The sequence below is a fragment of the Phocoena phocoena genome, chromosome 6 (assembly GCF_963924675.1).
Source record: "Phocoena phocoena chromosome 6, mPhoPho1.1, whole genome shotgun sequence".
NCBI lineage: Eukaryota > Metazoa > Chordata > Mammalia > Artiodactyla > Phocoenidae > Phocoena > Phocoena phocoena.
Genome location: NC_089224.1, coordinates 70,582,275 through 70,605,373, shown reverse-complemented (window position 1 = coordinate 70,605,373; position 23,099 = coordinate 70,582,275). Strand labels below are relative to the sequence as shown.

Below are 23,099 nucleotides of genomic sequence, written 5' to 3'. Positions count from 1 at the left end.
ATGATTTTACCAGTCTGTATGTGGCTGCATTGGCTGGGAAAAGAAAGCCAGCCATACACTATAATCTTGGGCAAAATGCAAAATGATTCTGGAGCTGCCTGATTTCCGTCTTTTCTTTTGGTTACATTGACTCTCTTATGAAAAGTATTTATTTTGGAAAAGAAGTTTTTAGAGAGATGATATATATAGGAAATGGTTAGAATGTAAAATTTAAAATAGATGAACATGCTTCTGGATCTTAATTTAAATTATGAAAATATGTGAAATGGTCCAGTAAATTAAAAGCCATAGCATTTATGAGAAAACCTCATTTCACTTATTTCTGAAACTTTTTTTAAATGGGTTTTCTGGCGTAGTGATTTTTGCCAGTTTGAAGTATTTCTGCCTTACCTCAGACCTTCCAGAGAACATTGGTAGACTAACCCTGAAAACCAGAGGAAGCCTTCCTATGGTGACTTGTAATTCTCAGAAGGAACTTAAAGGGGGTGTGGGATCTTTTCAAAGTAAATATTTCCATTATATGAAGATGAACTTTTAAAGAGATCCTAGACATTTTCTTTCAAGTTTTGGCATTTCAGTTGCCCTGCTGTGTGCTTACTGCGACATGGCAGGTATTTTCCACTATTTTATGTATATGTGTATATGCATATCTTGCAGTATATTAGAACTTCTTATGACACAAAGTTGGATCATCTATTACATTTAATGTTGAAAGAGTGGAAGATGGAACTGCCAAAGCTGGTGATCTCTGTCCACGGGGGCATCCAGAACTTCAAGATGCCTTCCAAACTTAAAGAGATCTTCAGCCAAGGTTTGGTCAAAGCTGCAGAGACAACAGGAGCATGGATAATAACTGAAGGCATTAATACCGGTAAGGCACATTCCCTGTTTCAGTCTGGTTTTTTTTTTTTTTTTAATTCCTTCTTTTTAACTGTGAATCAGGCAGTATAGCACCTAACCTCTGCTCTGCCGTGCTCCCAGGAGATGTGGTAGCGTGAGAAAGACTGCAAGAGTAGTGACTGGAAAAGAAACGCAGAAGAATCCTAGACCTTTCCTGGAATGTATTTTTACCATTGTTAAAATATGCTATTTTAATATAACTTTGGGTAAACGTATGGCAAAGAAAATAGGTTTTCATGAGCTTTGGACTGTGGTGAGGTAGTGTGTGGGCATAGACGTGAGCTAAACTCACCATGGTCAGGTTCTCAGGAATTGGAAACCAGTGACATGTGCAACAACTGCATTGAGTGTATGGGGCATGAGGAGATAACTAACTACATAACTGGCACTTGCTTCTGTCACTGACTCTTTCATACTTTTTGAAATCTGACATTCAAGAACTTCATTTAGTAGCCCCTGAACCTCTAACCCTACTCTTTTGCATCAGTGCTTATGAACTGTATGCATGTTGGAGAATCATCTGGGGGCTTTGCAAAAATACACATGCGCAAGTTCTACCCCAGATTAATTAGAGTTTTTCAGGGTGAAGCTTCTGAAGCGTATCTGATGTGCAGCCGGGGTTGAGGATTACTGACTTCACAAACTCCTCTCTTACTAATCTGTTGCTGATATGTTACAGTTCTGACACCAGTTCTCATGTGTGGGTTCTTTCCCAACACACCACAGTTCTCCAGCACCAGCTGAGTGTCTTACAGTTCAGCTCAATTCTGAATTACTGTCTACCAGGAAATAGCGACGGATTCCACAGGTTAAGGGCTCAGTCCCACAAGACTGTCCCCACTTCAGATGTCAGTCTCAAGTCCAGGGTGTTACCCGTGCTTCTGACTGGCTGGCTATAAATCAGAGGTTCCCACCATCCCCTCCTTGGGTTTGATGAATTTGCTAGAGCAGCTCACAGAATGCAGGAAACCAGTTTATTCACTAGATTACCAGTTTATTATAAAAGGATGTAACTCAGGAACAGGTAGATTGAAGAGATGCATGGGGCAAGGCATGTGGGAAGGGGCACGGAACTTTCATGCCCTCCTCCCATTTCCATGTGTTTACCCACTTGGAAGCTCTCCGAACCCTGTTTCTTTTCTTTTTTTTTTTTTTTATGGAGGCCTCATTACATGGGCACGATTGATTAAGTCATTGGCTATTGATAATTGAACTCAATCTCCAGTTCCTCTCCCCTCCCCAATGGTTGAGGGTGAGACTGAAATTTCCTACCCTCTAGTCACGTGGTTGGTTGGTTCCCTTGGCAACCAGCCCCCATCAGTAGGTCCAAAAGTTGCCTCATTAACATAACAGAAGGCCCCTCTGTCACTGTCACCACTTAGGAAATTCCAAGGTTTTAAGGAGCTCTGTGTCACTAACAGACCAAATATATATTATTATAAGTCACAATATCACACCTGTGGCTTTCCATCTTCCCTTTACTTCTTCCTCTTTTGATTTGGGATATCCTAGCCAATGTTTCCTATTAAGTTCTGCTTGACCTTTAGGATCTACATTAGATGCCAACATACCCAGGAAGCATTCTCTATCTCAACTCGCTCTTGTTTCTTAATTTCTATAGCGTTTATTGCCTGTAGCACTTGTAGCACGTTTATATTTTGCCTTATAGGTTAGTTTAGGATGAGTCTACCTGATTGTGAGGTAGAGGCTAGGGCCTATACGTATGTCTAAGAACTGAGCAACAGGTACTAATGTAATGAATAATTTCTTTTGATTAAAAAGGAATGAAGGAAGCAAGTGATTGAAAAAACAAAATAAAAATAAAACCAAGGGATTCGTCTTGTCACTAATGGGTAACCTGGTAGTTTCTCTGGTACATTTCATTGAGATAATTACTGTTTCACATTCATAGAAAAAAGCAAAGGTTGCAGAGTTCTAAGTCCAATGTGTAGTACTTATTTTATTTCCAGTAAAAAAAAGAGAGTGGATGGGGAAGTTTTGTAGAGTTAAGAAAAAGGTGAACTTGGGCATGGTTTTTTTCTTTGAATAACTAATTGTGTTACATGCTTTATTTTACTTATTGCTTTTTTAAGAAAAAAATATTTTAGATTAGGGCCAGTTAAAGAACACAAATATAATAGTGTGAAGACTATTGAAATAGTTCATATGAACAAAAGAAATGAGAAATGAGGTATACTTGGAGCTTCCTTAAACAATAATCAGGGTCTGACCTGATTCAGCCTCAGCTCCTTAGGTCCTGACTACTCAAGATGTGGTCCCTGGACCAGCAACATCAGCATCACCTAGGAGCTTGTTGGGAATGCAGATATCGGGCTCCTCAGACCGGTGGGATCAGAATCTGCATTTTGATGACATCCCCAGGTGATTCTTATACACATTTAAATTTGAGAAGCTTTGCTTACCAGCTTCACCCTATGCTTGAGATGCTTCTCAGCTGTAGTTGAATATTATTTGGCATGAATTTTTTACATTTATTTAAATTGAATGCCAGAAGCCTTTAAGAATCTATTGTGTATAAAGCATTTGGATAGATGCTGTGGGTGAAAGATGAGTAAGATATGGACCCCGGGTTTAGTGATGAGGTGGGTGACTGTAACAAACAGAGAGTAAGCAACTAACCAAAAATCGATGCTGAATGGGTCATAGTTGAGATACAAAGAAAGTGTTTGGGAGTAAAAGGAAGAGGAAGAGGAAAACAAATTCCGGTTCCAACTGAGGGAACCTGAGAAGAAAGCTTGGTGAAGGATATAGCACTTAATGTTGGCCTTGAGAGAAGGGTAGGAAAAAGCATTCTAGGCAGAGGTGGCAGTTCAGGGCAAGGTACACAGCTGGAGACTAAGGTATGTGTAGAAAGAGGTGATAAGGCTGCTAGCTGGATGTGCCATGTGGCAGAGGACAGGGGCAGCAAGGGAGACTGGAGCCAGATTGGGTGCCATGTTATTTGGGCTGAGGTTTTATTCTCTATGTAGCAGAGAGCCCTCAAAGGATTTTGAACAGAAGAATGAATAGGGAATGATATTGTCAGATCTGGTTTTACAGAGAGTCTTAGCAGATAATATGTATTAAGATCACATGTGGGCTGCTGACTAACGATCACCACCACGTGCTGGTAACGTGTGCCAAACCTATGGATCTGAATCTCTATTGGTATTGATGTGTGTTCTGTGGTCCAGAACCCCAATTTTAGAAAATGACTGGGAAAAGTGCAAAAGATGGCTGGAGGGGAGGATTCCAGAGAGCAGGAAATGATTTAGGTGCTATGCATTAGATGCATGCAATATGCAGGGCTTTTTTTTTTTTTTCCTGTGCTAATGACACAGAGTCAGACTGTACATAGAAAGAGTAAGTGGTGTAATGTAGTGTTTGTGATTAAAAGGCAAATTTTTTTAAAATTAATTTTTATTGGAGTAGAGTCACTTTACAATGTTGTGTTGGTTTCTTGCTGTAAAGCAAAGTGAATCAGTCATATGTATATATATATATATATATATATATATATATATATATATATATATATATCTCCACTCTATTTTAGCTTTCCTTCCCATCTAGGTTGCCACAGAGCATTGAGTAGAGTTCCCTGTGCTATACAGTAAGTTCTCATCAGTTTTCTATTTTATACATAGTGGTGTATGTATGTCAGTCCCAATCTCCCAATTCATCCTACCCACCACCTCCCCCCTTGGTAACCATAAGTTTGTTCTCTATGTCTGTGACTCTGTTTCTGGTAAAAGGCAGATTAAGCCAATCTCAAAAGGCTACATATTGCATAATTCCAACTATATGACATTCTGGAAAAGGCAAAATTATAGAGATAATAAAAAGATCAGTGGTTATCAAGGATTGGGGGAATGAGGGATGAATAGACAGAGTACAGAGGACTTTTAGGGCAGGGAAACTCTTCTGTATGATGCTTTAATGGTGCACACGTTATTATACATTTGTCCAAACCCATAGAATGTACAACATCAAGAGTGAACTCTAATGTAATGTAAACTGTGGACTTCGGATGATTATGATGTGTCAGTGTAGGTTCATCAGTTGTACAAATGTTCCACTTTGGTAGGGGATGTTGACAGTGGGGAGGTTGTAAGTGTGTAGGGAAGAGGGTATATGGGAAATCTCTGTACCTTTGGCTCAATTTTGCTGTGAATCTAAAACTGCTCTAAAAAAGTAAAGTCTATTTTCATTCCTTTTTATGGCTAATATTCCATTGTTTATATGTGCCACATCTTCTTTATCCATTCAAAATTGGGCCATTTGTAGAGACGTGGATGGATCTAGAGACTGTCATACAGAGTGAAGTAAGTCAGAAAGAGAAAAACAAATATCATATATTAACGCATACACGTGGAACCTAGAAAAATGGTACAGATGAACCAGTTTGCAGGGCAGAAATAGAGACACAGATGTAGAGAACAAACTTAGGGACACCACGGGGGGAAAGCGGCGGGGCAGGGGTGGTGGTGGTGGTGGGATGAACTGGGTGATTGGGATTGACATGTATACGCTGATGTGTATAAAATAGATAACTAATGAGAACCTGCTGTATAGAAAATAATAAAATTAAATTAAAAAAAAAAGTAAAGTCTGTTGAAAAAAGAAAAGTCAGATCCTGGATTGGAATCCAGACTGTACAAACTACCAGCTCTATAACCTTGGGCAAATTATTTAACTTCCTTGTGCCTCAATTTTTGCCTATAAAATAGACTTAAAAAATTCCTACTTAAAGTGTAAATGCGTGTAAAACTTAAAAAAGCACCTGGTGTGTAGTTAAGAGTTCAGTAAGTGCTGGCTATTATTGTTATTATTATTAGTCCCAGAAAGGCAAACACTAATATATTAGTTCTGGAATATTTATGAATATAAAGCTGTTAAATTAATTTGCCTCAATGAAGCAGGGATCTTCAGGATGTTTTACTGGGACAGTCAAGAAGGTTAAAGAAAAAAATACTTAGAACATTCATGATGTCAGGGGTGGGTTTACAGGATGTTCTGGTCAGGCAAGAATAGGGGCAGAACTGAGGTTGTAAGCAGAAATTTCTCAAAGGGAGAGGAGAATTGTTCAGGTAGAAAGGTTAGTGATAGGAGAAGGAGGTGTCAAGAGGGAGTAGAGCAAGTCAAAGTATCAGAAATTAATTCCACTGTGCCAGCAACTTTCCCTGATAACGGTCTTTTGCATATGCTTGTCTACTTGTCTCTTTCCGGCAGTCGCAGTGTTTTGCATGATTTGTGAGTTAAAGTTTGACTTCTAAACTGATTGTTCATAGGTGTGTCCAAACATGTTGGGGATGCCCTGAAAGCCCATTCCTCCCAGTCCTTGAGAAAAATCTGGACAGTTGGAATCCCTCCTTGGGGTGTCATTGAGAACCGGAAAGATCTTATTGGAAAAGATGTAAGTAGACAATCCTTTCACAACAGAAGGAGATAAACATGTATCCAGTTGCCAGCTTAGCACTATATCTGGATATATATGTCTATCTTGAATGTAATATACCCCAAATAAACTCCTGACTTCCTGCTGCTTTCCTTACCCTATCTTAGAAAGTGACAATCTTGTCCTGCAGTTCTCAAGCCAAAACCTGAACTTATCCTGGAATGATCTCCGTCTCGTGCCTCAAACCCGATCCACCAGTAAATTATCATCTTAGCTTCACTTTAAAAATATATCTGGGAGCTTCGCTGGTGGCTCAGTGGTTAAGAATACACCTGCCAATGCAGGGGACACGGGTTCAAGCCCTAGTCTGGGAGGATCACACATGCCGTGGAGCAGCTAAGCCCGTGCGCCACAACTACTGAGCCTGCGCTCTAGAGCCCATGAGCCACAACTACTGAGCCTGGTGCCACAATTACTGAAGCCCATGCGCCTAGAGCCCGTGCTCCGCAACAAGAAAAGCCACCACAATGAGAAGCCCGCACACCGCAACGAAGAGTAGCCCTGCTCACTGCAACTAGAGAAAGTCCACACGCAGCAACAAAGGCCTAACACAGCCAAAAATAAAAATAAATAAATTTATTAAAAAAAAAAAATCTATCTGGAATCTGACCTCTTCTTATTACCTCCACTGTTACTGAGCAGGTTTAAGCCACTATTTTCTGTTACCTGGATGATTGTAATAGCCTACCCTACTCTCATCCATGTCTCTTATTAAGGTCTGATCCCAACACAGTAGCCAGAATGGTTCTAAAGGGACGGACTTGTCTAAGTTTGTTTATAAGACTAATGCATATTTTTGGTAGGTATCTCACGTGTTACAAAAGGTATGAAGAAGAAAGATAACCACTGTTAATATTTTGGTGTGTATCATGCCAGAATTTTTTTCTATGTGTGCGTACGTATGTATAGTAAAAAAAAGTTTGTGTGTTAAAAAAGTAACAACAGGGCTTCCCTGGTGGCGCAGTGGTTGAGAGTCCGCCTGCCGATGCAGGGGACACGGGTTCGTGCCCCGGTCTGGGAAGATCCCACATGCCGCGGAGCGGCTGGGCCCGTGAGCCATGGCTGCTGAGCCTGCGCGTCCGGAGCCTGTCCTCCGCAACGGGAGAGGCCACAACAGTGAGAGGCCCGCGTAACGCATAAAAAAAAAAAAAAAAAAAAAAAAAAAAAAAGTAACAACAGAAACCTATTGTTGTGAATCTGTTTTTCAGCTTAACTATTTAACATAATTAATTCTCTATGTCAGTTAATATAGACATGCTTATGGTTTGTTTTAACTTTCATTTTGGAAAATTTCGAACACATTAAAGAGTAGAGAGATTAGAATAATCATCTCCTTCATACCCTTCTCCCGGTTTCAACGGTTATGAACTCATAGCCAATTTTGTTTAGGTTAGTCCCTCATCCATTCTCCATCTCCTCCCTCCATTATTTTGAAGGAAATTCCAGACATCAAATAATTTCATTGGTAAATATTTTAGTAGTTATTTCTAAAGTATATGGACAATTAAAAAATATAACCACATTGCCATATTCGTACCTAAAAAATTAACAATAATTTCTGAATATCATCAAATATTCAGTCTGTGTTCAAGTTTCTGATTGTCTCAGTTTATCAGTTGTTTGATTTCATTATCCAAAAAATTTCCCTACATTGTGATGGGTTGATTTGTCTCTTCGGTCACTTAGTTTTTTTCCTTGAGTCGCTTTTGATCTCTGGATTTTCCCACCATCTCCTTTTTTGTTTTCTGTTTGTTTGTTTCAATGTATTTGTTGAAGAAACTGGGTCATTCCTAAAGAGTTTCCCACAGTTTGCATTTTGCAGATTTAAAGCTCTTGTAGGCTCTTTAGCCTATTTCTCTGTCTTTTGTCTTTCTTGTAAATTGGTAGTTTGATCCAAAGGTATGATCAGATTCAGGTTCTTTCTGTACAGGTTTATGCCCTAGGAGGAGATGTGTTCTTCCCTTGTGACATAACATCCTCTCTCTTTTTATGATGTCATTGCCTAGATTTATTATTTCAACAGGGTTGCAAAAATTTAATTATAGTGTTCTTTCTTCATTTATTAGCTTAAATACTCTATAAAGAGAAACATTTTCTCCTCAATTGCTTGGTTTACCTTGTGGTACAGTGTATGGGAAAGGGTAGAATAAATATTTGATTCTTTTTCTTTATTTGCCAGTTTTCAAAGCATTGAGTTGGTTATCTACCATCCCCCAAGGTGAACAGTGAGTTGTTTTTTTTTTTTTTTCTGATTCATGAAGTTAAACATGTTTGGTATGTTTTAATCCATTATTCTAATATAGTTATTATTCTTTATCATGCTCATATTGTCCCATTGTGGCCAGTGGAGCCTTTCAAGTTGTCTCCTGAGTCCTTTGAACACAATTCTAGTCATTTATCATTGCTTCCTTGTGTTTTAGTATGAAAAAAAATGTTCTTGGCTCATTATATATAATTTTTGCTCCTAGAGAAATGGCTGGTTGCTTTTAGTGGGAAACAGTATTAAGAGACCACATTCTGAGAGCCAAGGGTGCATTTTTATTTTTCATTCCTGATAAAGTTCTATTGTACTAAAGTACCATAATTTATTTAACCATCCCTCTGTATTGTCCATTTATGTTTTCTATTTTTAACTTTTACAAAAAATGATATTAATGTTGTGATAAGACACATATATTTTTGAAACTAGCTGAAAACACTTATTTCCTTAGAAGTTATTCTCAAAGTAGAATGTTTGGACCAGTTGGTATGTAACTTTTAAAATGTGACTAATTGTCTTCCAGAAAGGTGGTAACAATTTACATTCCTACCAACAGGGTATGAGGGTGCCCATTTCCCTGTACTATTTCCAGCTTCGGGTATTCTGGGTTTTATTAAACTTTGCCATTCTGATAGGTATAAAATAACACCTAATTTTTCTTATGTACATTTCTCTGATTACTAGTGAGGTTCAACATCTTTCCATGTGGTTTTTATGCATTTTTAAGCATAGTTTTTATATTTTGAAAGACCTTTTGTATTATAATTCATTCTATTAACATTTTTGTTTGCCATGTGTGCTGCATTTCCCAGATTTTAATTTGTATCATTTATGAACATCTTTCCATGTGTAAAAAATATGTGTTAAATCTATCAATCATTTTCTCTTTGGTTTCTGGCCTCAGTGTCATGCTTAGGGATTATAAAGGTAACTTTTAAATACTAATGTTTGTAACGTTTGTAGTGCTTTTTACATCCATTATTTCTTCTTTTTTGAAAAAAATTTCTTTCTTTTTTTTTTTTTTTTTTTTGGCTGTGTTGGGCCTTCGTTGCTGCACGCGGACTTTCTCTAGTTGTGGCGAGTGGGGGCTACTCTTTGTTGCCGTGCATGGGCTTCTCATTGCAGTGGCTTTAGAGCCACCCGTGCAGAGCACGGGCTCTAGGTGTGCAGGCTTCAGTAGTTGTGGCTCACGGGCTCTAGAGCGCAGGCTCAGTAGTTGTGGCGCACGGGCTTAGTTGCTCCATGGCATGTGGGATCTTCCCAGACCAGAGCTTAAACCCGTGTCCCCTGCATTGGCAGGCAGATTCTTAACCACTGCACCACCAGGGAAGCCCCCATTATTTCTTTAAAGCCTCACAGCAACCCTCTGCTATAGGAATTATTATCATCACTTATACATGAGGAAAATAAGCCTGAGAAAGGAAGCAGGTGTTACCCAGAGTTAAAGTTAGAAGGTAGAAGATCCTAGCCTTAAACTTGGGCCCTTTGACTCCAAACACAGTTGGCCTTCCCTATTTGTGGATTCCGCATCTGAGGAGTCAACTGACAGTGGATCCTAAGGATTCAGCCGACCGCGGATCCAGGGGATACTGAGGGCCGACTATACTGCGCCATTTTATGTAAGGGACTAGAGCATCCGTGGATTGTGGTATCTGCGAGTGGTCCTGGAACTAATCCCCCACAGGTACCAATGACCGTACTGTTCTCTCCTCTCTAAAAACAAATGAGAATTGGAGTAGCTTATGGAAGAATCAGCAAATATTAATAAAGATCTGGATATTTTATATTGAATGAATGCATCTCCATTTACTTTTCACTTCATTTGGAATACGAGAAAAAATAATCAGTGTCCAAATATTATTCTGGAATAGATCTATTAAAAGGCATAGTTTCTGGATAGTGATGCAGTCTGTGTACCAGTGCAGATCCTTGAAATGTTTTTTAATGATCTGAGACAAGGTAAGTACAGAAATTGAAAATAAATATATGGAACCATTTTTAGCCACGTGACGGTGCTGTGACATCCAGGCATATGGTGAGCGTGCATATCTTGCAGTGTGTGCGAGTGTTGTTGAATTTGTGAGTCTCGTGTAGTACAAGCCGCATACTAGTCATGCGTTAGGGGACTACCTTTCTGTCCATAAAAAAATAAGAAATAAGAAAACTGAAATTGATTCTTCACCACAGATAGCTTGAGAAGCACTGCTCTTGGTAGCAAGTACCACTTTTTGACCTGGACAAGAACTCTGTAGTACATAGACAGGCCTTTGGAGCAGTCGGCCTGGGAAGGATCTCAAGCTCTGACCGTCTCTTGTCCTCGCTGTCTCGCAGGTGGTGTGCCTGTACCAGACTCTGGGCAACCCCCTCAGCAAACTCACCACACTCAACTGCATGCACTCCCACTTCATCCTGTCCGATGATGGCACCGTGGGCAAGTATGGCAATGAGATGAAGCTCAGGAGGAACCTGGAAAAGTACCTCTCTCTGCAGAAAATACACAGCCGTGAGTACCACAGGGGCTCAACCAACAGGTCCTGGCTGGGGGCCTTGCTGTGGAGCAAAGTGCTCCATTGCCATCTGTACAGGGTAGAGAGGTCCAAGCCGGCCCATGCCTTAAGTTAACACCTGTGAACCCTCAGTGAGAAGAAAGCAGGATATGAAATTGTGGGTGACAGAAGAGAGGAAGGGATCTTGTGGTACAGCAGAGGGGAGGTGTCAGAGTGGAGACTTTAGCAGAGTCTCTGGGAGTCCTTAGGCTTGGATGGATAGAGGGGAAAAGTAGAGAAAGAATTGATTTGGGAATGTGGATGGCTGAAAAGCCGAGAAGAGACTAGCCTGAGAAGAGCAGGCTATGAGCCTTGATAGTCAGGGAAGATGACATTTCTAGGTGGGTGTGGCGGCTTCAGTCAGGGAAGGGGTTGAAATCAGGACTTTTAGAGATAGAGACCTTTGAAGGTTTGCTGTGGCATGCTGGCAGTGGTGCTTTGGTAGTGCCTAAGGAGGAGGAGTGGGGGGCAAAATCAGTGAGTGTCCTTGGGTGGAGAGGTGGGAATCCTTAAAGGGAGGAAGAGGGCTGGATGCTGCCTGGAGAAATGGAGACTCTGCCTCCAGGGCAACGGAAGGTGGCCCCTGGCTCTTTTGGTGAGTTAAATCTTCCGCAGACTACTCCTGCCCTTTAAGTGGAGATGCCAGGGAATAGGAAGATTCTCAGGAGGCTCGATCTTCTTCAAACCTTTGACTTTGGGCTGGAAAATGCTGAACATCCTTTGAGTTTTTGGCCCAGATTCCCTGAAGCAGCAGATGTAGTGAGGTCGGATGGATCAAAGCCCTATTTATTGCCTGTGACCTTGGGCAATGAAATTAACATCTGTCAAATTGTTCTCTTGATACAAGACAGAAGAAACTGTCTACCTGTACCTTTTGTTGTGAGAATTAGAGGAGATAAAATATGTTAGGTGTGCTCAGAATAGTATTGGGTACATAACATGTCCTCAACAAATGTGTTTCTTTCTTTCCTTTTATTCTCCTTTGGTACAGGGGGTCGTCTGCTGGTTGGGGTGGGGGTAGAGAGAGGGACTCTGGGAATTGTTGCCAGTCATTTAGAGCTTAGTGTGAATGAAGTTTGGAGGCTTATTTAGGTCAGGAAGGGGGAGAGAGGAGCAGGTATGTGGTCCTCTACAGGGTGGGGGTGGCTAGTGGGGAGGGACACCCACAGAGGAGTGGAGAAGGAGGGCAGGTCAGAGATTGCCCTGAAGGAGAGTCCCTGAAGTGAGGGCCCTGCAGGGCTCTGAAATGCCAGTTACCTGAAATGTCCTGTTGCCTTTGATGACCTGGGCTCACCACCTGTGCTCAGGGATTCTGTGCAGCGCTATTATGTGTGTCCCAGGAGAGCAAAGTCTTTCTTAGTCTTTCTTAATTACTGCTGCTTCTCCGTTTGTGAAAACAGCCCTGATGAATGAAAAGAGCCCCGAGCTTGCATATCGCCATAAGGCATTCTACATTTCTACTTTCAAAGTCCTTAAAATTTAGGATTTATTGGGAGGGTTTTGCTGTCCGTGGAGAGAGAATGTGGAGTCAATTTCAGTGGATTGGTAATATTTATTATTCTATGGAGAACTGACAGGAAAACAGCAAAAACAATAAACCACTTACACACACGCACACACATACACACACGCATGCATGCCCACACACAAGAAAGAAAGAAAGGAAGGGAGGAAGGAAGGAAAGAAGAAAGGAAGAATAAAAGAGAGAAAGGAAAGACAAATGAAAACAGACCCCAACAAGCCCAAAATTCTTAGGTATCAAAGCTGATCTTCATACCTCCTGTGCTCACTAGGGAGGCTTTCTGCCATATTTGTGTTTGTCTTTGATGTGGTTATAAATGGATTTACTTGGATGGAATGACAATAATTAAATATTTTCTTGATTTCTTTCATTTCTTTTCAACCGGGCTTCTTGGAGTCCCTGGCAAATCCTTGATGTTCGCAGAAAGCAATTACCAAAAATAAGAAAAAAAAAAGGATGACTTCATAAAATTGCTGTAGAAATCCCTTTGAAATGTGGCCAATGTCAGTTCTTGTTCTGTAAGCCTCTGAGGATGGAAAGAATAGGATCAGCTCTGTATGTTTTCGTAATCCAAGTCTTGGTGAAGAGAGCCCTTTCCTGGGATGCCTATTCTAAGAGCCTTTCATTGGAGCTGTAATGTTATATTCCTGCCTAAACTGGGAGCCAGGAGTAGAGGCAGCTCTCTCATGAGATTTGTCAGCAAAGAACTTCACGATTTTTTTTAAACAAATTTAATTAGTAGCATCAGTAAGATCCTTTTTGTAGAAAACAATCATAAATATATTTATTTTTGTGAGGATTAGTTATTGCTTTAAAAAAGATGTATCTAACAGAAATTTAATTATTTTCCCCTCTCCTGCAGAATACCCTTACTGATTTCTTTTTCTGATGATAAAAGTGTTACATACTCTCATATTCAGATAAAGAAAGAAAACATAGAAGGAAGAGATAGCTTTCTGTAATCTTACTATAAAAAATAACCATTGTTAACTTTTTCACCTGTATGCTTTCAGAAATTTTCTATTTACACACAGAGCAACATTTAAAAATGAACACTGGGATCATATAATATCTTTTGTAGCCTTCTCTCCTGTTCCACTAAACATGGATGTATTTCCATATCAGTAAGCATATCTGAGCACATATTTAATGACTGCATAGTATATCATTATATAGGATATGAGATTCTCTTTAAAAATTGTTTTTTCCATCCGTTTCAGTAATTCTATAATTAATGGCATTTTCATCTAAATTTTCTTCTATTACTTTTATGCCTTAATAAACCATCGTCACCATTTCATTTAGCTTTTACAGGACAATGTTGTTAAAAGAACCCTATGACTATCAACTGGTGTATCTTACGTCCGATTTTTAGTGATAGGGAGAAAATAATAAGGAAGTGGAGATATGTGGAATAGGAAAGAAGTATAATGTCAAAGCCGTTAAATAGACTGAATGAGATATTTGGATGCCTGCTACGAGGCCCACCCTTAACATCTGTGGAGTCAGGACAAAGGTTACACATGGAAACCCACATACTATTTGTTTAAATATTTAAAAGCTTTAAATCAAGCTAACCAAAAATAACAAGAGAATAATGTTCAATCCTTTTACTTTTGTACATGTAGCAGGAAGGCCAGGTTTGAGGTCAGAGTCCTGGATTTTTGGGAGTACTGAGCCAGAACGTGGAGAAGAAACAGAACTAGCACCTTGGCCCCTGGCCTACAGGTCACTCTCTGCTTCTCTTCCCACCTTTGGCTCAATCTCACGATGTCCAGGCTTCACACACGTCAGCTGGACACCCTAGCCTATATGTCCAAGCTCTATCCACTTCTCTCCTACTCCCCAAAGCTGCCTCTGACTTTGACAAGTATATTCCTGGGGCAGAGGTTCAAGCAGCCCCTGGAAGCAAGAATTTTGGGGTCCTGGGCAATCTAGTAAGTAGGAGAGGGAGCACAGGCTTTCCTTGGACCTTGACCCTATAGACTCCTCACTGTGAGGGGAAGGACATGGCCAGAGGAGGGCGCTGTAGAACATGGGGCTCAGAGTAAAGTCCAGTGTCTCTCAGGTGCGAGCATGGTGTTGCCTGCCAATTTTCCTTCTCTTGGGGAAAAAAAAAATTGATTTAAATATATCAATACACATGTTGTGTAAAAATTAAATCAAGTAATAAATCTATAGAATAAACAGTCAGCATTTCCCCAAATCTTCCCCTCTCTTCTTTACTATTAATAATTTGATATATATCCTTCCAGAGTTTTCTGGTTATTTATGGAACATGTTATAGATATGTGCATATGTATATATAAAATATATACCCATATATATGGTTTTAAAATTTTAAATAGGATTTTAAATAGGATCGTACTGGGCATATCATTCTGTAACTTTTGTTCACTTAGTATCTTTTTAAAAAGAGTGACTCCACGGTCTTTCCTTTTTTATTGTCTTCCTCACTTTAATAAAGTAATATGTAGTCTTATAAGAAAACCGAATAGTGAAAAATGGAATAAATTGAAATATAAAAGTCTTTGAGGTTTACCCATCCCATCTTATTCTTAGAAATAACCACTATTCAAAGTTGATTGAACTGGCAAAAGTTTGATCATTTTTGGAGATGAGTGATGGATACATTGGGATCCATTATATCATCCTGTTTTCTTTTAGATATGTTTGAAAATTCCAAGATAAAAAGTTAGTTTCTTGAAGACTACTACTTATTATTATTTTTTAATTACCAAAAGCCTTGAGGTAACTTTTTAACTGGGAGAAGATGCTCTCACCATATTTGTGTTACTTTTATTTAAAGTCCAAGCTTCTGGCTTGGCCTTGAACTAAGCAAGCCTGAGTCAAAGAAGAGAGAATGGCTAGCGCAAGTAACAAATGTATGTGGTAATTGAAAGACTTGTGTCTGGTAATCAGAATTGCTGATGGGGTTCCTTTGTAACAGTTTGATATTGTTTGTCATCTGAAATAGGCTCAAGACAAGGAGTGCCTGTGGTGGGGCTGGTGGTGGAAGGTGGTCCCAATGTCATCCTCTCAGTGTGGGAGACTGTGAAAGACAAAGATCCAGTGGTGGTGTGTGAAGGCACAGGCAGGGCTGCCGACCTCCTGGCCTTCACCCACAAACACTTTGCAGATGAAGGGTGAGTTGTTGAGTCTTCATTTCTGAAAGTATGCTCTTTATTCTTCCATTTTAGTTCTTTAATTTCTGCTTTCATGTAGGCTGGATATCCTTAGAGGACAGAGACTGGAATTCTCTGGATATCTTAGAGGACAGAGGTTGAGACTGGAATTCATTTTTCAGTGGTTTTTGTATTTATTAAGCAACACCAGAGTGCCCTCCAGTGATGCAAATTGCTATTAGCTTAGCTGAAGAATGGCTGGCCTCTAACAAGGACCTTGAGCCCTGTCTGAGCTTAGGGAAAAAGGATTTCCAGGGAGAGTGAGGGAGGAGACCACTGTGGCCCCAGATCACCTTTAAATTCAATTGCTGTTAGTAAGAATAGCAGAAATTGGGGAAATCAACATCCTGACATTTTTGTCGCATATGTTGTACTTAGTTGAAGTTTTGACTCTTTTTCCTTTTTAAACAAGGAGTTTCAAATAAGTTGAAATTCTATCTTTATGAGACCTTAGAGATTATTTAGTGGGTTCTCTGTCCATCCCTATACACATTGTGATTCTTCCAATTTCGAAAGCGTGGTATTTCTGCCAGGTGAGTAAATACAGTGCGTACAAACTGAAATGTGGACCCCACTCATTTACTTAATAAATATTCATTCACTGCTTATAATTTCTCTCTGACAACTCTTCTCTTAAGTTTCTTTCCCCTTTCAGCCCTGCTTCCACCCCGTACCCGCTTCCTCTTCTATTACACCTCTCTCTTTTGTTTTGCAGTGTCAGATTCTTTAAGTATATTATGCCCGTAATTTCTGGAGATTCACAGCCCCTTGGAAATCTGTCAGCTCGAGAACCCTGTCCCACGTGCATTCTTCCCAGGAGCATGGCAGATCAGTCCATTCTCTCTTTCAATTCAGCCTTCTCCTGGTGCTGCTGCTTCACTTTCCTTCCCATTCATTTATCTCTTGGCAGTACTGTCCATAGAAACCTTCTCCATCACGTGGGACAGACATAGGGATGTCGTACTTGTGCTGATGTTTCTGGCTTGTCCCCTTCTCTGCACTGTGTCAAGTCATGACCATTTCTCTCTCCCAGGACCCTGCGTCCTCAGGTGAAGGAGGAGATCATCTGCATGATTCAGAACACTTTCAACTTTAGTCTTAAACAGTCCAAGCACCTTTTTCAAATTCTGATGGAGTGTATGGTGCACAGGGATTCTGTGAGTATGATGAGTTGATGACTCAACTGACTTAAAAAACGCTCATGTTCAACAATTGTGATATTTATTTTCACAAATTTTTTTTTTCATTTCTTACTTGATTATATATAGCTCTACAGAACTTGGCCTTTAAGTTGAGTAAACGTGACTTCTTGTTTCCTCCCGCCCTCCAACCATGCTTCATATTCCTGACCGTACCTGGGAAAAAGCACTTAGACAATATAACAGTATTACAGAAAAGTGATTGAATTTAGTGAAAATTACATGTAAATATTTTCAGAGGGTAAAGGAACAGCTCCATGTCTTAAATAAACTCAAGTCTGCTGCCTTAGATGACTCTATCACAGTATCCTCAGTATGTCCTATAGGAGATCTTTGGGGATGCACTGGACAATGGAAATATGTGAAACTCTCAGGTGAAAAATAGAGGCCACGAACTTTGGGCTATGAACATAATATAGATTAAGGAAAAGATTTTAGTGTTTTAGGGTACTTCGATCAAAATTTTTATCAGTGATTTGGATAGTATGTTGCTGACAGTTACATTAAATATGCAGATATGTCATAACATAGCGATCTTTCCAGAATTTGAAGGCTGGACCAAATCATACAAGATTTTGGTAATATTAAAGCACCTTCCCCCAAAAAACCGATTGAACAAGTTCAGTCTAGACTAAGCATGGCTAAATAGATGTGAAAAACCCTTTGGGATTTTGGTTGACCTAGTAACAATGAAAATAACAGCCATGTCTGCAATTAATGGTGTGCTTTCCAGTATATTTTTTCATGTGAAATAGCCCCATGAGTGAGTTCAATATGGCAGTGATTGTTTATTTCAGTTTCAGAGATAACGTAGCTGAAGCCTAGAGAATTTAAGTGATTTGCCCAGAGTCATGCAGTTATGAAATAGTAGAACTAAAACTGGAGCTCAGAGTTGAAATCTTGTGCATGGTCTATTACATTTTATATTCCCCACAATAGTCAGTAGGTTAAGAAAAGGATATATTAAAGGGATCACCCTTATATTTGTCTCCTCCTGTCATCAAGGAGAGTAACCAAGGAGCAGTGTAATAATCAAGAGGGAACTAGAGAAGGCAGCTAAGGGTTTGCATGTTACAGAAGGGTTCTCCACTCCTGCACAGTTGAGGTTGATTTTATCCATGCACATGGGGGGTGCTGTTAGGTCGAGGGGCTATTAGCATGAATTGTAGAAGAATTCTATCTTTATGAGACCTTAGAGATTATTTAGTGGGTTGCTCTCATCTTGTGGGTGAGGAACCTGAGATGCAATGGTTTTAAGATATTTACCCAAGACTGACTTAGTTAGTGGCATATCTGGGGCTAGAACTTGGCAATCTTGGCTCTTTTTTGTTGAACAGGTCCCTTTACTATATATTTTCATCTGCAAAGATTGAGATACATTCATTAACAGGAGAAGACCTTTTATAATCATAAATAATGTCCTTATTTGTCTTAAAAAAAAAATCAGTCACGTGCCAGGATGCACCGGAGGCTTTGACGTTGTGAAGGCTTTCTTCACTGTCCATTGTACTTGCTCACTGGGTGCGTTGTAATTGCCTCACTTGTTTTATGACAAATCCTTGAGGATTCATTTCTCGTTAAAAAGCAAACGTCTTAGTTTCTAAAGCTAGGTGAACAGAAGGATCTCATTTCATATTCTTTCAAAATGAGGAATGGTTTTCTTTACATGAGGAATTGACACTGAGTTTCTTTCCATTATAGCATGTGAATAGTAAATTAATGCAGTAATGTTCTTTCATGCATGTTTCCTCTAAGATACTTGGAATTTTTCAGTTTTTTTAAATCCCCTGAATGTGTACAATTTGCCATTACCCTACTTAAAAGTTTTCTCTCTTATTAGTAAAAAAAAAAAAAAATAATAATAATTTTTTTAACTCTGTGATTTTTGACATTAATGATGAATGTTTCACTTAATTCATTAGCTCAAGAGCAAATCTTGTGGGTACTTTTGAAAGCATTTCTTTGCTAGTCCCCAAAATGTATGGCTTTCTGTTTTTCAACTGTTACAGATTACCATTTTTGATGCTGATTCTGAAGAGTCACAGGACCTTGATTTAGCAATCCTAACAGCTCTGCTAAAGGGTGAGTGTCTAAATAAGGTTACAGTTGTTCCTCCTTCCCTCTTTTCACATTCTGTGGCACTGTGTGCTTTTTATGTTGATATTATAAACAGAATATGTGATTCCTTTCTTTTACCCTAGGCACAAATTTATCAGCATCAGAACAATTAAATCTGGCAATGGCTTGGGACAGGATGGACATTGCCAAGAAACATATCCTAATTTATGGACAACATTGGAAGGTATAATGAAGATGAAGTTATTTGGAAGACCTGTGTCGTGTGTTGGTTTGTTAGGGAGGGACAAAAGAGAGAACTGGAGGAGAGATAGGTTGCTTTGGGGACGGGTGTGGGGGTAGGGTAGCATCTCTGATGCTGGGTACACACCATCGCTAAGACATTTCTCTCATCTACTTTGCCTCCCTGAAAACATTTTTTCCTCTCGCTCTGCAGCCTAATTGAAGCTGACAAAGGAAGTCGGGGGAAAGACAGATGGAAGGATTTTTAATTTACTTTTTGAATGGGCAGATTTTTATATTGTTATTCAAAACTTAAAGTTGATCTTATTTTTTTGCATTAAAGTGTAATGCATGCTCACAATAGGAATGAGTGAAAACAGAGAAAAGCAGGAAGAAGAAATATTACTCATAGTGCTAATCACCGTTAACATTTCATTTAAAAAAAATTACAATTGTGACCAGACCATAGGTCTATTAGTTTGGGGTTGAACTAATTTGTGAACATTGTTTAAAACTTCAAATGGTACTAAAAAGCTACCAAAAAGACAGTAGTTCCCTGCCCTGCTAATCACTAGAGCCTAGCACTTTTGACATTTTTGGACTGTTCTGACGTTTATAAATCTCCATATTTCTAAATAATAAGTCATATTGCTGTTTTCTGATTAATTTTAGAGAGCTCTTAACATTTCTGTCTGTGCCCTCCCTGCTGCAATCTGGACTGGTTGCCTGCTATTCCTGGTGCTGAGCTGTCATCCTTCATCATCTTGGAGATTTCCTCCTTTGTTAGAACGCCTGTTTTCTGTATCCCCTGTTTTCCTCTTTCTTGGTTTACTCCTTTATTTGATGACGTGTATCTTGCAGTAACTTCCTGAGAAAGGGAGTATGGGAGATAAAAACTTTGAGGCCTTATATGTTTGGATATATTTTAATTCAAGGTGGAACTCATTTTCCTAGAGAATTTTGAATGCTTAGTTTCCAGCACCCAGCAGTACTGTTGAGAAGTAAAAATCGTTCTCTTTTCTGATCCTTTGTTTATGACCATTTCTTTCTTCTCTGGGAGTTTAAAAAAAACCTTCTCTTGTTCCAGCGTTCTGAGATTTCACAATGATGTGCGTCGTTATGAGTCTTTATATCCATTACACTGGGCACTTGCTTTCAACTTGGCAATCATGTGTTTCCTTTCTGGGGAGTTTCCTCCCCTGTTTTCTCTGCTCTCATTCAGGAATTTTATCATTTAAATGTTAGACCTGTGGACTGCTCCTCTAATCTTATCTTTTCCTCTTATCTTCTATATCTTTTCTTCGGTAGATTTCCTCAAGTTTAATTTTTCACGCCTTGTATGTAGCTTTTTGTTTCTGGTAGCATATTATTAATTCCTGAGAGCAAATTTGTTGTCTTTTTATTTTTTTAATTTTTAGTTATTTATTTTCTTTTTGTGGACATGTGTTTTTATTTCTCTACGAGTGAATTGCTGGGTCATAGGGAAGGTGTACATGTACTTTTTTTGTTTTTAATAGATCTTTACTGGAGTATAATTGCTTCTCAATACCGTGTTAGTTTCTGTTGCACAACAAAGCGAACCAGCCATAGGCATATACATGCCCCCATATCCCCTTCCTCTTGAGCCTCCCTCCCACCCTCCCTATCCCCCCCGCTCTAGGTTATTGCAGAGCACTGAGCCTATCTCCCTGTGCTACGCTGCTGCTTCCCACCAGCCAACTATTTTACATTCAGTAGTGTATATATGTCGATGCTACTCTCACTTCGCCCCAGCTTCGCCTTCCCACCCCGTGTCCTCAAGTCCATTTTCTATGTCTACCTCTTTATTCCTGCTCTGCAGCTAGGTTCATCAGTACCAGCGTTTGCTTTTAAATTCCATATATATGCGTTAGCATAAGGTATTTGTTCTTCTCTTTCTGACTTACTTCACTCTGTATGACAGACCCTAGGTCTTAGCATCCTGAATATAATATCTTCTTTTGTTTTTTTGAAGCTATTAATGATAGTTCTTCTGAAGTTTTCTTCTTCCTGTATTGTCTGATTCCTCCTGGTTGACGTTTTTTGGTCTGTTTGTCCTGGACTCTTTGTTTAAATGTGGAGGAAAGAAAGCTCATTAGAAATTCTGAGGCTGTAGATTTGGGCTTCACAGTAGGGTGATCTGGCTGCCCTCATTTGTTGGGGAACCTGAAGTGTTAGCATATTCATATATTTTCTCTTGTATTCATCACAATATCAGAAAGAAATCCTCCAATCTCCTGCTTACAAGGTAAAGCCTTGTTCCTATTGTTATGGAAATCCATAGGGGAAGATGAGTGGGAAGGTCCCAGTGTTGGCAATTTATGCTGCCAGAATTCTGTGGCATAGATTTTGTTTGGTTCTTGACTTTTTTTCCAATTTCTAGGGACTTCCATTTTTTGGCTTTTTGGGAACTGCTAAGTCAATTACCATTTCACCATCTGCTTTTCAACTTCTAAAATGTTTCACTCTTGACCTCCTTGTTCTTGTGGATTCATTTCTTTAAAAAAAAAACACAAAAAGACAAAAAAAACCCTTTACTATAATTTTAGTGGGGTTTTAGGTAGGAGTAAAAGTAGATGAGTGTGTTTAATTTGCCATTATACCCAGAAGTCGGATATAGTTTAAATGGGAACATGCCAAGTTACCAAAAAACAAAAAAGAAAAAGGAAAAGAAGCAGAAGGAAAAGAAGGAAGGGAAAGAAACCTTGGATTTTTATTAGAATTGCATTAAATTCAAACATTAATTTGGGAAGCATTGAGATCTTTACCACAGTCAGTTTTCTCATCCAAGAACACATTTTTTCAAGAGGTCTTTTATGCCTTCAGTTTACCTTTTGTTATTTCTTCACTTAGGTCCTGAACATTTCTTAGTAAGAATGTATTTTATGATTATTTTGTCTGTATAGTTTTATTTCTTTAAATAACTTTAAAGACTTTAGTTAACTTTAAATAACTTTAGTTATTTCTACTTTCTTAATTTCTCTATATCTCTTATTTATTTCTGCCCTCTGAAGCCTGGCTCGCTAGAACAAGCAATGTTAGATGCTTTGGTGATGGATCGAGTGGATTTCGTGAAGCTCTTAATAGAATATGGCATGAACCTCCATCGCTTTCTTACCATCTCCCGACTGGAAGAGCTCTATAATACAGTGAGTACTGGAACGTTTCATTAGTCACCTCCTTAAGATTTATTTATTAATTAGCTTAACACTTAGCTTAAACTATATCTTGAATGTTCAAGTCTCCTTCAACGTTCATGTACAAAGATAGCTTATAGAGAGACAGACTTTTCAACCAAAGAAGAAACTTTCTTACCAAATCCATTGTATCCTATAGTCATTTCTGTGTTTCCCATTTTAATTAATTATACAGAATAGAAGCATAAACTAATTTAAGAAAATAGGATAGTAAGACCATAATTAAAGCCAAAGATGTGAATAAGAACAAATTGCTTTTATTGAGTAATTAGAAGCATTTCAACCTAAGGACACTTAAAATTTTGTTCCTGCAATTTTCCTATGTAAACCTTTTATTGAAATGAGACTGGCTTACTCCTTGTAAAGACACCAGTTGCTTAAGCCAAGCACCCTTCTTGAGATGTCCTTCCTTGCCTTTGAATCTTACCCTTTCTTTAAAGCCCTGTTCAAATCTTATCTTCTTGATTATTCCAATTCACGTATTATAGTGCCCCTATAATACAGATTATTTGCCAC

General features: G+C 39.1%; 1 protein-coding gene across 1 annotated transcript in view; it reads left to right on the top strand.

Moving 5' to 3' along the window:
• The window catches only part of TRPM6 (transient receptor potential cation channel subfamily M member 6), a 121,716-nt gene that overhangs the window by 22,657 nt on the left and 75,960 nt on the right, over positions 1-23,099 (top strand). The window contains exons 5-12 of the mRNA XM_065878353.1: positions 658-871; positions 6,192-6,316; positions 10,950-11,121; positions 15,664-15,832; positions 16,905-17,028; positions 19,080-19,152; positions 19,272-19,372; positions 22,401-22,535. Of these exons, the coding sequence (XP_065734425.1) occupies positions 658-871; positions 6,192-6,316; positions 10,950-11,121; positions 15,664-15,832; positions 16,905-17,028; positions 19,080-19,152; positions 19,272-19,372; positions 22,401-22,535 (1,113 nt within the window). The remainder of the gene's footprint in view (positions 1-657; positions 872-6,191; positions 6,317-10,949; positions 11,122-15,663; positions 15,833-16,904; positions 17,029-19,079; positions 19,153-19,271; positions 19,373-22,400; positions 22,536-23,099) is intronic.